Here is a 12369-nt window from a genome sequence, read left to right as displayed (position 1 = left end):
GATGCCCTCTGCTTGTTGCTGCCCATGTGCTGCCTGCTGCTGCCCACTGCGGCACCATCCTGCTCCGGTGTCCCCTCCCACAGGGGTTTGGAGTGTTTTTCCACGTGGCACACCACCATCTTCTTCCTCTTCTTGGGTGGGATGTTGTCCCATGGGGAGGTCTCTTGCGTCCTGGGGGTGCCGTGTGGCGTGGGGCGCTTGGCCTGCTTGCCACCCACCTCTCCCGATCTAGGCACAGCCTGGCAGGAGACAATGGCTGGTGGCAGCAGCGAGCAGGTCAAAACCTCATGGGGCTGCCTCCTCAGCGGCTCCTTCAACAGTTGGGCCATGCGGGGTGGCCAGTGCTGGGGGACAGCCGGGGGTCTGGCCAGGGTTCTTGGCAGCAGGTGACGGAGGGTTCTCAGCAGGGGACTCTCTGGAGGACCCTTCAGGGGATCCTTCCAGGGACTCTTCACAGGACTGTCCTTTAAAGTCTTCTCTGAACTCCCCGCAGAGCTCCTCTTGGAAGTCTCCCAAGGACTCGGTGTCAGCCAGGTGGGAAGGTCTGCCGCCACCCCACCCTGCTTCCCCTTGGGGTCCTGCAAGGGGGTGTCTGGCACTCCCCAGAAAGGGTCATTATCTCCAAGCATTGCTTGCACCAGGCAGTCCTTGGAGCAGTCACTCTCCACCCTAGGCTCCAAGAAGTCCTGGACTTTGTTAAAGGAGGTGGAGCAGGCAAAGCTGTCGGGGTCATCAGGGAAGGTGTTTTTGCCAACCGCCAGCATCACCGCCACCACTAGCTCCTTGTTGCAGCCGCCCTCTGCCCTGTGCTCCAAGAGTTGGGGAGGCTTGTTGAGGGAGGTGGTCAATGTTCTTTCACAACATCTCTTTATTCATCTCCTTCATGATGACCAACCGTGGCCTCTACGGCCAAGGGAGCACCAAAGTGGTCTTCAGCGCCAGACAATGGCCTGGAGGTGGTCCCCTCGCCCACCGGCTGGACCAAACCAGGGGTGTCCATGGAGGGACAGCTTTGCTGGTTTTGCTGCCTCAGGCTTGGTGGTGGCCGTTGGAGGGCCCCGTAGGTGGGCTCCTCGAGCAGGCTGACTCGGAGCTCGTTGCTGATAATACAGCTATTACAGGCATTATGAAGGCCGAGGCTTCCTGAGGATGGGAGGACTTGGCCTTCACCGCCTTCAGCGCTGCGCGTTTGGTGAGGTTTTTCTCCACTATTCCTTCTCCTTCTCTTCCTCCTTCTCCTTCTCTTCCTTCTTCTCCTCGTCCTTCTCCTTCTCCTCCTCTTTCTCCTCTTTCTCTTCCTCCTTCTCTTCCTCCTTCTCCTCCTCCTCTTCCTTGTCCTCCTCTTTCTCCTCCTTCTCTTCCTCCTTCTCCTTCTCTTCCTCCTTCTCCTCCTCTTTCTCTTGTTCTTCCTCCTCCGTAGTGCTGAGTTTTTGCTGCCTGCTCTTGGCTCTGCTTCTGTGCTTGTCCTTTGGGCATAGCTTTGCCCTTGGGTTGGCTGGTCACAGGCTGGTTTGTGGCGGAGGAGACCCTTGGGACCACCAACCGCCACCTGGAAGGACACAAAGGGAGAGGTCTACCTGAGGATGCAATGGGTTTGGGGCCGCTTTCTGCCCCTCCCCATGAGCCATGTGCCTCCTCACATAGCCACCAGCAGGTCGGCTGAGGAAAACCCCTGTGCCGGTACCCTCATCTGACACACAGCTGTCCCCATGTCCCCAGACCACGCTGGGGCTCTCCCGAAGAGCTGGAGAACAACCAGCCCTGTGAAACGGGGGTGTTCCCAGCAGCCCCATCCCACCCCTCCAGGTGCTGCCTTCACCACTGTTGGGTGGTGATGGCCAAGGAGTGTTCAGGGCTGGGGAATGGGCTCTTGCTGGGTCTGAAAATCATGGAATGGTTTGGGTTGGAAGGGACATTTAGAGGTCCATGTAGTCCAACGTCCCCCGCCGTCATCGGCAGGGCCACCTTCCAGTAGACCAGGTTGGTTCCAGCCCCATCCAACCTGACCTTGAACACCTCCAGTCAGGCTGATGGAACGGTTTGGGTGGGAAGGGACCTTTGAAGGTCCACGTAGTCCAACACCCATGCCATGAGCAGGGAGGTCTTCAGCCAGATCAGGTTGCTCAAAGCCCCATCCAACCTGGCCTGGAACGTCTCTGGGGATGGGGCATCTCCCACCTCTCCGGGTAAAATGGCCCCGTGCGGCCGCCCGCCCTGAGCCTTCAGCCTCACCTGGCCAGAGACCTTGTCCTCTTCCTCTTCTGTGGCCCTGAGATTTCCCTGAACTGTGATGTTTCGGTTTGAGTCAGGCTCGGAACCAGCAGGAAAGGGAAAACCAGGAAACCCCACTGGAACCAGAAAGGAGACACCTCCTCAGAAGAGCATCGCTGTGACTCAGGGGGTGCTCAGGCCTCTTCCCAAAATGTCCGAGGGGTGGACATTCTGCCCCTCTCGCAGCCCCATCGTGTCCTCCCCAACACCAGCACCATTTCCAATTTCTGATTTCATCATCATCATCATGGTCAGGAAGGAGGAGCCGGGTGATGCCGGGGAGGGGACAGGAACTAATTTTTTGGGGGTAGGTGTCATTTCTGAGGGGAAGAGGGGGAGAAGGCCTTGGCCCATCATCCTCCCACCGTACCCTTGGGCACATCCCACCCCGGGGCTCTGTTTTGGTGACGCCAACGAATCGTTAGGACAAAAGGCCCTCAGGAGTTGGCCTGAAGCTTTGGGACAAGTTGGAGCCTTTTGGCGCTCAGCGTCAGCCATTTCCCCACAAGATGGCATAAGTTAGTTGCCCGTCCCATGGAGAGGAGCTGGGAGCTGCTTTACCTTTCCCACCTTGCTGAAGAGGTGGCAAACTGTCTTTTCTCATCTGCTCGTCCTCACCAGGGACTTGTCTTGAGGTCTTGAGGAGAGCCCTGGGTGGGTGTTTGGGCACACACTCCATCACAAATCTGGAAAGAAGGAGAAGACACCCACGTGACCCATGGCACCACCAGCACTTGCCACTTGCTGCGGCCACCTGCCCGCAGGCAGGGTATGGCATTGCCATGAAGGCCATTGTCTTCCCAAGTCTACCACACCCCATCCCCAAGGACAGGCCTGGGAAATGGAGTCGCCCAGCAAAGAAGTCCAGGCCACCACGAGAAGAAATGTCACCCAAATTCCTCTGTCTTTCCCCTCAGAGCCGCCTTATGGGAGTGACTGCGGCCTGGGGACATCATCAAGAGTCGCCGCCTGGTGTCCCCAGAGGAGGACACCCATGGTAGCACAAGGAGGAGATGCTACCTTGGGCATTGGCATCAAAGAGCGGCTACAGCTGCCAACGTACTCACTTGGGAAAGAGGATGACATGGCCGGAGAAACTCAGTGAGGCCACGGGTACCACTGGGGACACAATCATGTCCAGCAGATGGGGGACCTGCAATGGAGGAACACAAAGATTCAGGACATCCTCAACGTGGTTGAAGCACTCCACAGTGGAGGATGCCAAAGACAGCAGGACATCCTCAATGTGGTTGAGGGTCTCAGTGTTGGAGGAGGCCAAAGATGGCAGGATGTCCTCAGCATGGCTGAGCCACTCAGTGTTGGAGGAGCCCAAAGATGGCAGGACATCCCTCAACGTGGTTGAAACACTCCACACTGGAGGAGGCCAAAGATGGCAGGACATCTTCAACGTGGTTGAAGCACCCCACGTTGGAGGAGGCCAAAGATGGCGGGACATCCTCCACATGGCTGAGGCACTCAGTGTTGGAGGAGCTCGAGGCAGCAAGTGTTGGCAGGACCGTAACTCTCACCTGGACCAAGTGGCTGAACGTGTCCTGAGGGACCCCACACAAGCAGTGCCGGAACACTGCCGTGGGACCGCACGCGCCACAGAGAAACCGAAACGCTCACCTTGAAGGCAACCTTCTTCAAGTTCTCCTTCCCAGACAGCCTCTCCAGAAAGTCGTGGTAGAACTTCATGCGCACCTTCGTGCCTTCAATGAGGAGCACCCCCACCTCCCTCAGGATGAGGGCCACATTCTCCCCCTTCCCCAGGCAGTGTGAGAGGAGGGTCGTGGTGCCTTGGATGCAGTCCACCACTTTCTGCCGGGACACAGCGGCTGCCACGGCCACCTTGGAGTACTTGAGGGACTCCAGCTCCTTGTTGCCTGGAAAAACCACAGAAGGATGGAGATGCTCACCCGGTGGCCTGTGTCCTACAGCTTGTGCGTCACAATCACTGCATTGCCCCAAAAAAACTCAAAACCACTCAATTTTTGGACTTTGGAGTTGCTTCAGAGAAGATGACCGTGCAGTCAGCCATCTTACCGGGCAGGTAGTCCTTGTTGTCCATCAGGTTGTGGACAACGGCAAGGTTCCTGGCCAGGTGGAACACCGGTTTCTGGATAGTCAGGGTTTCATCTCCGACCTGGATGCGTTCGGGGACAGTGCTGAAGGAGCCAAGGGTGGGAATTCGGACGCCCTGCAAGTGGACGAGAAGGGTGGGAGGGTGAGGATTGGCCAGAGGGAAGATCTGGAAGTGACCTCCCCCATCCAGGGATGGTGCTTCAGGCTGGATCCTGCCCTCTCCAACTGTTCGGAGGCATGAGCTGGGCGGTGGGGAGAACTTTGGGGAGGAGATGTTGAGTCCTTCCCCTCCTCAGGAGAAAAAAACAGCACTGGAGTTTGGGCAGAACCAGGACAAGGACATCCCAGGGGGTCTCCAGTGACCAGGATCAGCCCTACCAGAGGTGACACCAACATTGCACAGGCCCCGTTTGGCTGTCAGGGGGGACGACGGGGTGAGGTTCCTGTTTTCTGAGGAGTTGAAGGGTGACAGCAGGCCACGCCCCAGGGGGATCCCACCACCCCTCATGGTGGATGAGGAGGACGCGGGTGTTGCACCACCTTGTGGAGCAGGAGTTGGTCTTGAATGTAGCCAGCCACTGCATCCCAGACGGCCGTTCGCTCTGAAAAAACAAAGAACCACCAGGTCAGGCCCCATCTCCACCAGCTCTCAGGTCCACCCCAAACATCTCCCCCTTGAGCCGCGACGCAGTGGCAGACGCCAAGTGTCATGGCTGGCTCCAAAATGGTGACAAGCCCTTGAGTCTTGGCTGCCGGAGAGGTGGCTGCAGTTGGCCGTACCTTCAGCGGTGACGCTGGACATAGCGAAGGTGTGCTCCATCCCATCCCAGAAGTCCATCTTGGTCCGCCTCACGCTGGCGGGTCGGTTCTTGGTGGCAACAGCCATGTTGCAGGTCGTCTTACGGACGTTCCTGCAAAGTGTGGGACCCACCACCCGGTGGGCCCTTTTATACCCCCTGCTCTGAGTGGGTGTGTCATGCACCCCTTGTGACATCAGGGTGACATGTTCATCGCTGATTGACTGACCGTGGTGACACGGCAACCGCCAACCTGCTGCCCTCTGGTGGGGTGGCCATTAGCAGGGAGAGCTTCAAGCAGCTCAGGATGCTCCAAGCCCCAACCAGCCTGACCTCGGACCTTCCAGTCATGGACCCACAGACTGGTTTAGCTTGGAGGGGACATTTGAAGGTCCATCTCGTCCAACCTCCCCTGTCATCGGCAGGGACATCTTCCAGCAGAGCAGGTTACTCAACGCCCCATCCAACCGGACCTTGGATACATCCACTCAGACCCACAGAATGGTTTGCATTGGTTGAGTTGGATTTTTGGGTGGTTTGGGTTCCAACAGACCAGGTTGGTCCCAGCCCCGTCCAGTCTGACCTTGAACCCCTCCAATCAGACTCATAGAAGGTTTGGGTTGGTTGAGTTGGATTTTTGGGCTGGAAGGTTTGGGAAGCAGTAGAGAGGGTTGGTCCCAGTCTCATCCAGCCTTACGTTGGACACTTCCAGTCATAGACCCACAGAACGGTTTGTGTTGAAGGGGACCTTTGAAGGTCCATCCAGTCCAACCTCCCCATCATTGGCAGGGACACCTTCCAGTAGACCAGGTTGGTCCCAGCTCCATCCAACCTGACCTTGAACACCTCCAACCGGACCCAAAGAACAGTTTGGATTGGATTTCTGGGTGGTTTGGGTTCCAGTAGACGGGGTTGGTTGCAGCCCCATCCAACCTGACCTCAGACACTTCCAGTCATGGACCCAAAGACTGGTTTGGGTGGGAGGGGACCTTGGAAGGTCCATCCTGTCAAATCCCCCAATCACTGCAGTGGCCGAGAATAAAAGTAGTGCCACGAGTGGGGCGGGTGCTGCTGCGTTATTGTATCTCATCCTATTGTATTATTTTATCTCTTTCGTTTATTTTGTTTTTTCCTTTATGGTATTTTATTTTATGTTATTTTATTTTGCTCTATTAATTTTATTTTTCTTTATTTTATTTTATTTTATTTTATTACTTTATTTTACTTTATATTTGATTTTACATTTGACTTTATTTTCTTTTACTTTATATTATTTTACTTTATTCTCCTTTATTTTCTTGTACTTTATTTTCTTTTACCTTATTTTCTTGTATAATTTTATTTTACATTATTTTACTTTATTTTACTTATTTTTTTCTTTTTCTTTTTTTTATATTCATTATTTTTCTTTATTTTATTTTCTTTATTGTATTTTCTTTAACCGTATTTTATGGTATTTTATTTTTCTTTGTTATTTTATTCTATGTCATTTTATTCTTTATTTTACTTTAATTTAATTCTATTTTACTTTATTATACTTTTATTTTATTCTATCCTATTCTATTTATTTTACTTTATTTTACTATTTCCCCCCCCCCCCCCGTCCCCTCAGCGGCCCCACATTCCCCCCTCCCCGCCCTTCCCCCGCTCTCCCCTCCCCTCCCCCGTGACACGGATTTGGCCGTTCCAGACTGCCCAGGATGGGGGCAGGGGGAGGGGTCTTGGAACAGGGAAAAAAAAGTCCCGTGGAGGGAAACCCGTGACCCCCCCCCGCAAGTACATCCCCCACCCCCAAAACCCATCCCCCACCCAAATACACCTCCAAAAATTACCCCCCACCCCCCCAATCCCATACCCCACCCCATGACCCCCACCCGAATGGGGAAGGGGGGGAGGAGGAGGAGGTGGCGGGGCCACGCTTGGACCCTCCCCCAGTGGAAGTACCATGATTGGGGGGGGGGGGAAGGGCAGAGGGGGCGGGGTCTGTGCTTACGAGGCTCCGCCCCCCCACGGTGGGACTGGTCAGAGAAGCTGTCCCCGGAGGTCTGACACAGCAGGGACACCCTGGCTCCACACCTCCCCAACCCCACCATGTCTCTCCTCAGCCACCTGGGACTCGCCTCCCTCTGCCTCCCATCACCCTTCTCCACCGCACTCTGCAGCTGGAGGTTACAGCTCCTTTGCACCAGCGCCCACTGCTTTCCTTAGAGACCGGGCGGCACAAAGGCAAAGAGGGATTCTTCCGAGTTCTGAACGAACAGAATGAAACTGATAAGATTTACCCTTAAAACAAAACACACTCCTCAACTGTATGCCACGTACAAGCTGCCACCGATGAGCTTTAACTCCCACAAGGCATAACCGTGGAAGAAATGTTTTTGCCAGAAAACAAATTGAAAGATAAGCACAACTAAAGAGTTTTCTAAACAGAGAATTCAAGAGACTAGAATTCAAGCCCACGAGAGAACGGCGTGGAGCCCAAGCGCATCTGCCTGCCAGGGAGCAGCCGGCGCAGCGAGGCGGATGGGTGCTCAGCTTGGCATGGGATGCCACAGAGCCGCTTCCAGCAACCATGGAGGAGGAAGGCGCCTCCCAGGAGGAGGAAGAGCAATCGGAGGAGGAGGAGGAGGAGCAACATCACCATACATGGCATGAGTGCGACTGCTCTTGCGTCTGCAATCAACAGCATGCAATCCACAGCATGCAATCGACAGCAACACATTTTATATGTTTACTCCTTAACTTATTAACTTGGGTTGGTGAATGTAAAAGTTCTGGGACTGCTCTTGCTGTTTGTGCTGTAAATCATTTAAGCAATTAAAACTCGTTCCGCTTGGTTGGTGGTGCTGTTATAGTTGGAGAGACCCATAATTTTTTTTCATTTAGGCAATCATTCTATCACCCGATGAGCCCTCCCCACCTGGGAAAGGGAATTGGGTAAAACAAGGAAACCCGGGAGCTGAAGTATAAACATGTTTAGTAGAGTTAGATTAGGTAATTAACATTAACAGCACATTCTCCTTTTGCTCCTCATCACTTGTACGTAAAAAACCTGAAAATCAAAGAAGCGGCGGTGTGTTCACACCTCCTCCCTAAGCCCGCTCCTTGCTGCTGGTACTGCCAAAGCTATGCCAAGACGCGGGAGTTTGGGGAAAATACCCAGCACGGTATTGAAATACAGGTCCAAAAGCCCCGTAGGTGGATTTAAACCACCGCTGCCCCACAGAAGGGCTCAACGTGTGGATTCCTGCTGCAAGTCTTGCTGCTGTTCCGTACAGCTTCCAAACCCTCAAAGTTCTGACGCATGAAGAGAATCTGGACCAGATTCTCCGGCACCAGGATGGCATGCCGATGCTCCAGGGCACTTTCCCGGGCAGCGAAGGCCTGGTCTGGCAGCAGGACGGTGGATGGGGATGGCGAGGTACTACCGGCTCAGCCGCCCCGTGGCCGGGAAGCGATGCTTGTTGCTCTGCCACCAGTGCAGCGGCTGGTGCTGCGCTTGCAGAGGGACTCCAGGGTGTAGTTTTCCAGTTGCTGGTGGACCTCGGGGTTCTCTCCATGGCATCCTTCCCCAAAAGGATGTCGTAGCTGCTCTGAGACGGGGAGCTAGCGCATGGGTCCTTGCGAGCAGGCAGCTGGCTGCGCCCGCGGCTTTGGAATCCGAGTTTGGCACCCCAAACTGGGTGGCAGATGGGGACTGGCGGTTGCAAACTCGCAACAGCATGGTTCTGACTGGCTGGTGCAGGTCGCTTCTCAGGCTGGGGCTGAGAAACCGCATCTCCTGGAAGCGCTGCCTAAAACAGAGGCTGCTTCAGGTCTGGGGGTCCCCTGATGGTGCTGTGGGTCCCTTTATGGTTTCCTGGTTTGTGCTGGACGGGCCCTTGTGTCCGCTGCAGTGTCCTGGTGCTGTAGTAAAATTCCTAACATGGGTTCAATTACAGCATGTCTGCCTTTACCAAAGACAGCAAACTCTCCTTTGGAGCAGGGAATTTGAACCCTCGCTTTGAATTGGACCTTTGATACCATCTTCACGAATGGAACCGGAATATTAAGATTTAATTTGAAAAAGGAAAGGGGATTTGGATTAGGGAAATGGAAGGTTCTGGGGAATGATTCTGAAAATTGTTGTTGGCATATTAACGAGACCCAGCAACCTGTATTGGTTAAGCAAACAGGACCACGTGATCGATTCCCTCGGGGAATGCAGTTCCTTCAGTGTGGAAGACTGCAGAACACGGAGAATGGCATTACGTGCAATCTACTCCTTGGTGTATGGATTGGACAGGGAATCAGGCAAAAGAGAAGATAGGAAAAACTAATTTGCCTCCTGCTTGGATGGCAGAAATCTACGAGAGGCAATAGAAGTCAGATGGTTGAACGAGATCTTGCTTGGCTTTGAGTTTGCCCGGACCAGATGGCTGCAAAGCCTATTGTGAAACCCAATCATTTTTGTGATCGTAGTGATTTTTGTTTGTGTTTTGTTTAGATGTCTTAAGAGTATCGTTAACAAGCAATTATCTCAACCTTACGTATTAGTGATACGGGATAGGAAATGAGGCTCACTGAAGTACAGAAAGACTTGGCTAAGTCTCAAAGGGAGGGAATTGTTGTAGTAAAATCGACATAAACCAGGAAAATTAAATGTAAAATGTAATTGAAGCAACAAAGGAAACCTGCTGCTGCTCAAGCCCTAGATACTGCCCCAACTGTATTTATTTACCTAATCTCAAAATAGAGAAATAATTAGTAGACACGATTTCTCTATGATTCAGTTAAGGAACTACCCAGCAGACAGTGTAGCACTGTTGATAAGCAGGGCATTCCTATCAAGAGAGCGACGAACTGTAGGCCTGGTCAGCAAACCCAGAAACCCGCTTGGAACTGCCAAGATCAGAGGAAAAGGAGGTAAAAGGTGGTTCCGGCCGGGGGGAGATGGTGACCACCAACTCATTGACCACCTCCCCAGATGATACCACTTATTAAAAACATAAGAGTGGAAAAAGAAGACAGAGTCTGCGCACTCATTTACGTGGGAAGCAAAGAAAACTCGACCAATCATTAGAGGGAATGACAGTGAATATGTATTAATTGTTTGAATATGTAATAATCAATGTGTAAAAGTGGAGATTTTTGGAACTAAGGTGTGAGCGCTCCCGTTTTGGGACAAGCACCCATTTCTGCGATTAATGGCATAAACTTAGAAATACCTCTGCTCTGTGTGTTTTACTGGCTTGCCCAGCAGGTAAAGAACCCAGATTTGGGAGGACAGTGGGGTGTCCGTAAGGGGTCCTGGGCGGCGCTTATGGGGTCCTGGGGGGGACTCTTGCAGGCCATAGGGAGTCTGGGGCAGCCCATCAAGGATCTGGGGGTCCCCTCTGGTGCCTCTGGGGAGGGTTTTGTGGCTGGAGAGGGCCGAGCTGGTTTCAAGAGGTGCTTCCTCCCTTTCTCCAGCCCACCCAGCTCCCCTGAGACCACCCTGCCCCCCAGCTTGGTGGGTGCCAGCAGTGCCAGCCTGTCCCACTGGGTCGGGCACTGAGGGGGGCACAGCCCCAGCCGCGGGATGGGAGGAGGAACCACAGGACCAGGGATAAAACGTTGGTCTCTATTTCTTTAACATTTCCCATGGGGGGCACCCCAGGGTTCCGCGGCTGCACCACAGGTGGTGCCAGGAGGGACTGCAACGCCCCCCCAGTGGAAAGATTACTAAAAATGATCAATAATACAGCATTGGTCACACGTTAAGGAAAGGGATACAATCAAAAGGCTTCTGTGTGAGCCGACTCGGGCAGGACGCAGGAACGACCACAAGACCACGGATGAAAGACAGAGAACAAATGTGATCTCAATACCTCGCGAATCGGGGAGTCTCCGCAGCAACGCCCGGGCAGAGGGACACAAGCAGGGGATGCAGGCGCCACAGGGCAGGAGAAAGTCCTTGTTAGCAGCAGCGTGAGCTCCAACTCGCTGTTCTCGACTGCTTTTCAAGGGTTCAAGCAGGCATAGCTTTCCAGTGCGCTTTGATCTTCTTCAACACCAAAGCAGTGACCTCCTGTATGCCAGATAAGGTGTCCCTGAGCCCATCCCAGGCTCACGGTATCTAAGTGCGGATATTCCACTTGAGAGCACACATGGGGCTGAACAACAATTAGTGTGACAGATGTGTTGTCCAGCACCCCAGGTGCACGGCGCTTGAGCAGTCCTCCTCGCCAGTCTTCCGTTACTTTCCCACATTCCACCCCCTCGCTCAAGAGACCGCTTCTGCTGGGGCTGACAAAGTTGGAAATGTTCATTCAAACTTGTGGGGTGTAATACAGAGTAATTTACAGAGGCATGAAATAAACACACATAGAAAAAGGAATAAAATAGCCAAAGAGAATGCTACATATGAAGACAACTCTTAAAAACTAAACTAATTCAGAACTTGAGTATCATTTTTGTAGGAGTGCAGAGGCTTCCTAGTATTGCCAGTTAGCGAAACTGGAAAGCCACTGTTACGAGAGACTTTCAGACAGTTCTGAAATGATTTTTGCCAGTCAGTGTAAAGCAGCTTCCTTGAATGGAATACCTCGTTGGTCAGTTTTGGGTCACCTGTCCTGCCCGCTCCTCCCCACAGGTGCAACACCTCGATGCTTTTCTGCTTAGAATCATAGAATCACAGAATTGTCTAGGTTGGAAGAGACCCTTGGGATCATTGAGTTCAACCATCTACCCTACTCTACAAAGTTCTCCCCTACACCATATCCCCCAACACCACATCTAAACGTCTCTTAAACACATCCAGGGATGGTGACTCAACCACCTCCCTGGGCAGTCTATTCCAATGCCCGACCACTCTTGCTGTGAAAAATTCTTTCCTAATGTTCAGTCTAACTCTACCCTGTTGGAGCTTGAAGCCATTCCCTCTTGTTCTGTCATTAATTACCTGTGAGAAGAGACCAGCACCAACCTCTCTACAGTGCCCTTTCAAATAGTTGTAGAGAGTGATGAGGTCTCCCCTCAGCCTCCTCCTCAAACTAAACAGTCCCAGCTCCTTCAACCGCTCGTAGTATGATTTGTTTGCTAGGCCCTTCACCAGCTTCGTTGCCCTCCTCTGCACTCCCTCCAGCACCTCGATATCTCTCTTGTATTGAGGTGCCCAAAACTGGACACAATACTCGAGGTAACCTCCCTGGTATCGAGGTTAGACTGACAGGTCTGTAGTTACCTGGATCCTCCT

General features: G+C 53.0%; 1 protein-coding gene across 1 annotated transcript in view; it reads left to right on the top strand.

The window, feature by feature from the left end:
* The window catches only part of LOC309684025 (electroneutral sodium bicarbonate exchanger 1-like), a gene marked incomplete at both ends in the record, with an annotated part of 195900 nt that overhangs the window by 1026 nt on the left and 182505 nt on the right, over positions 1-12369 (top strand). The window contains one exon of the mRNA XM_082499989.1: positions 494-534. Within this exon, the coding sequence (XP_082356115.1) occupies positions 494-534 (41 nt within the window). The remainder of the gene's footprint in view (positions 1-493; positions 535-12369) is intronic.

The sequence above is a fragment of the Vanellus vanellus genome (genome assembly GCF_965231255.1).
Source record: "Vanellus vanellus genome assembly, contig: HAP1_SCAFFOLD_68, whole genome shotgun sequence".
Taxonomy (NCBI): Eukaryota; Metazoa; Chordata; class Aves; order Charadriiformes; family Charadriidae; genus Vanellus; species Vanellus vanellus.
This window is presented reverse-complemented; position numbering and strand designations above follow the sequence as displayed.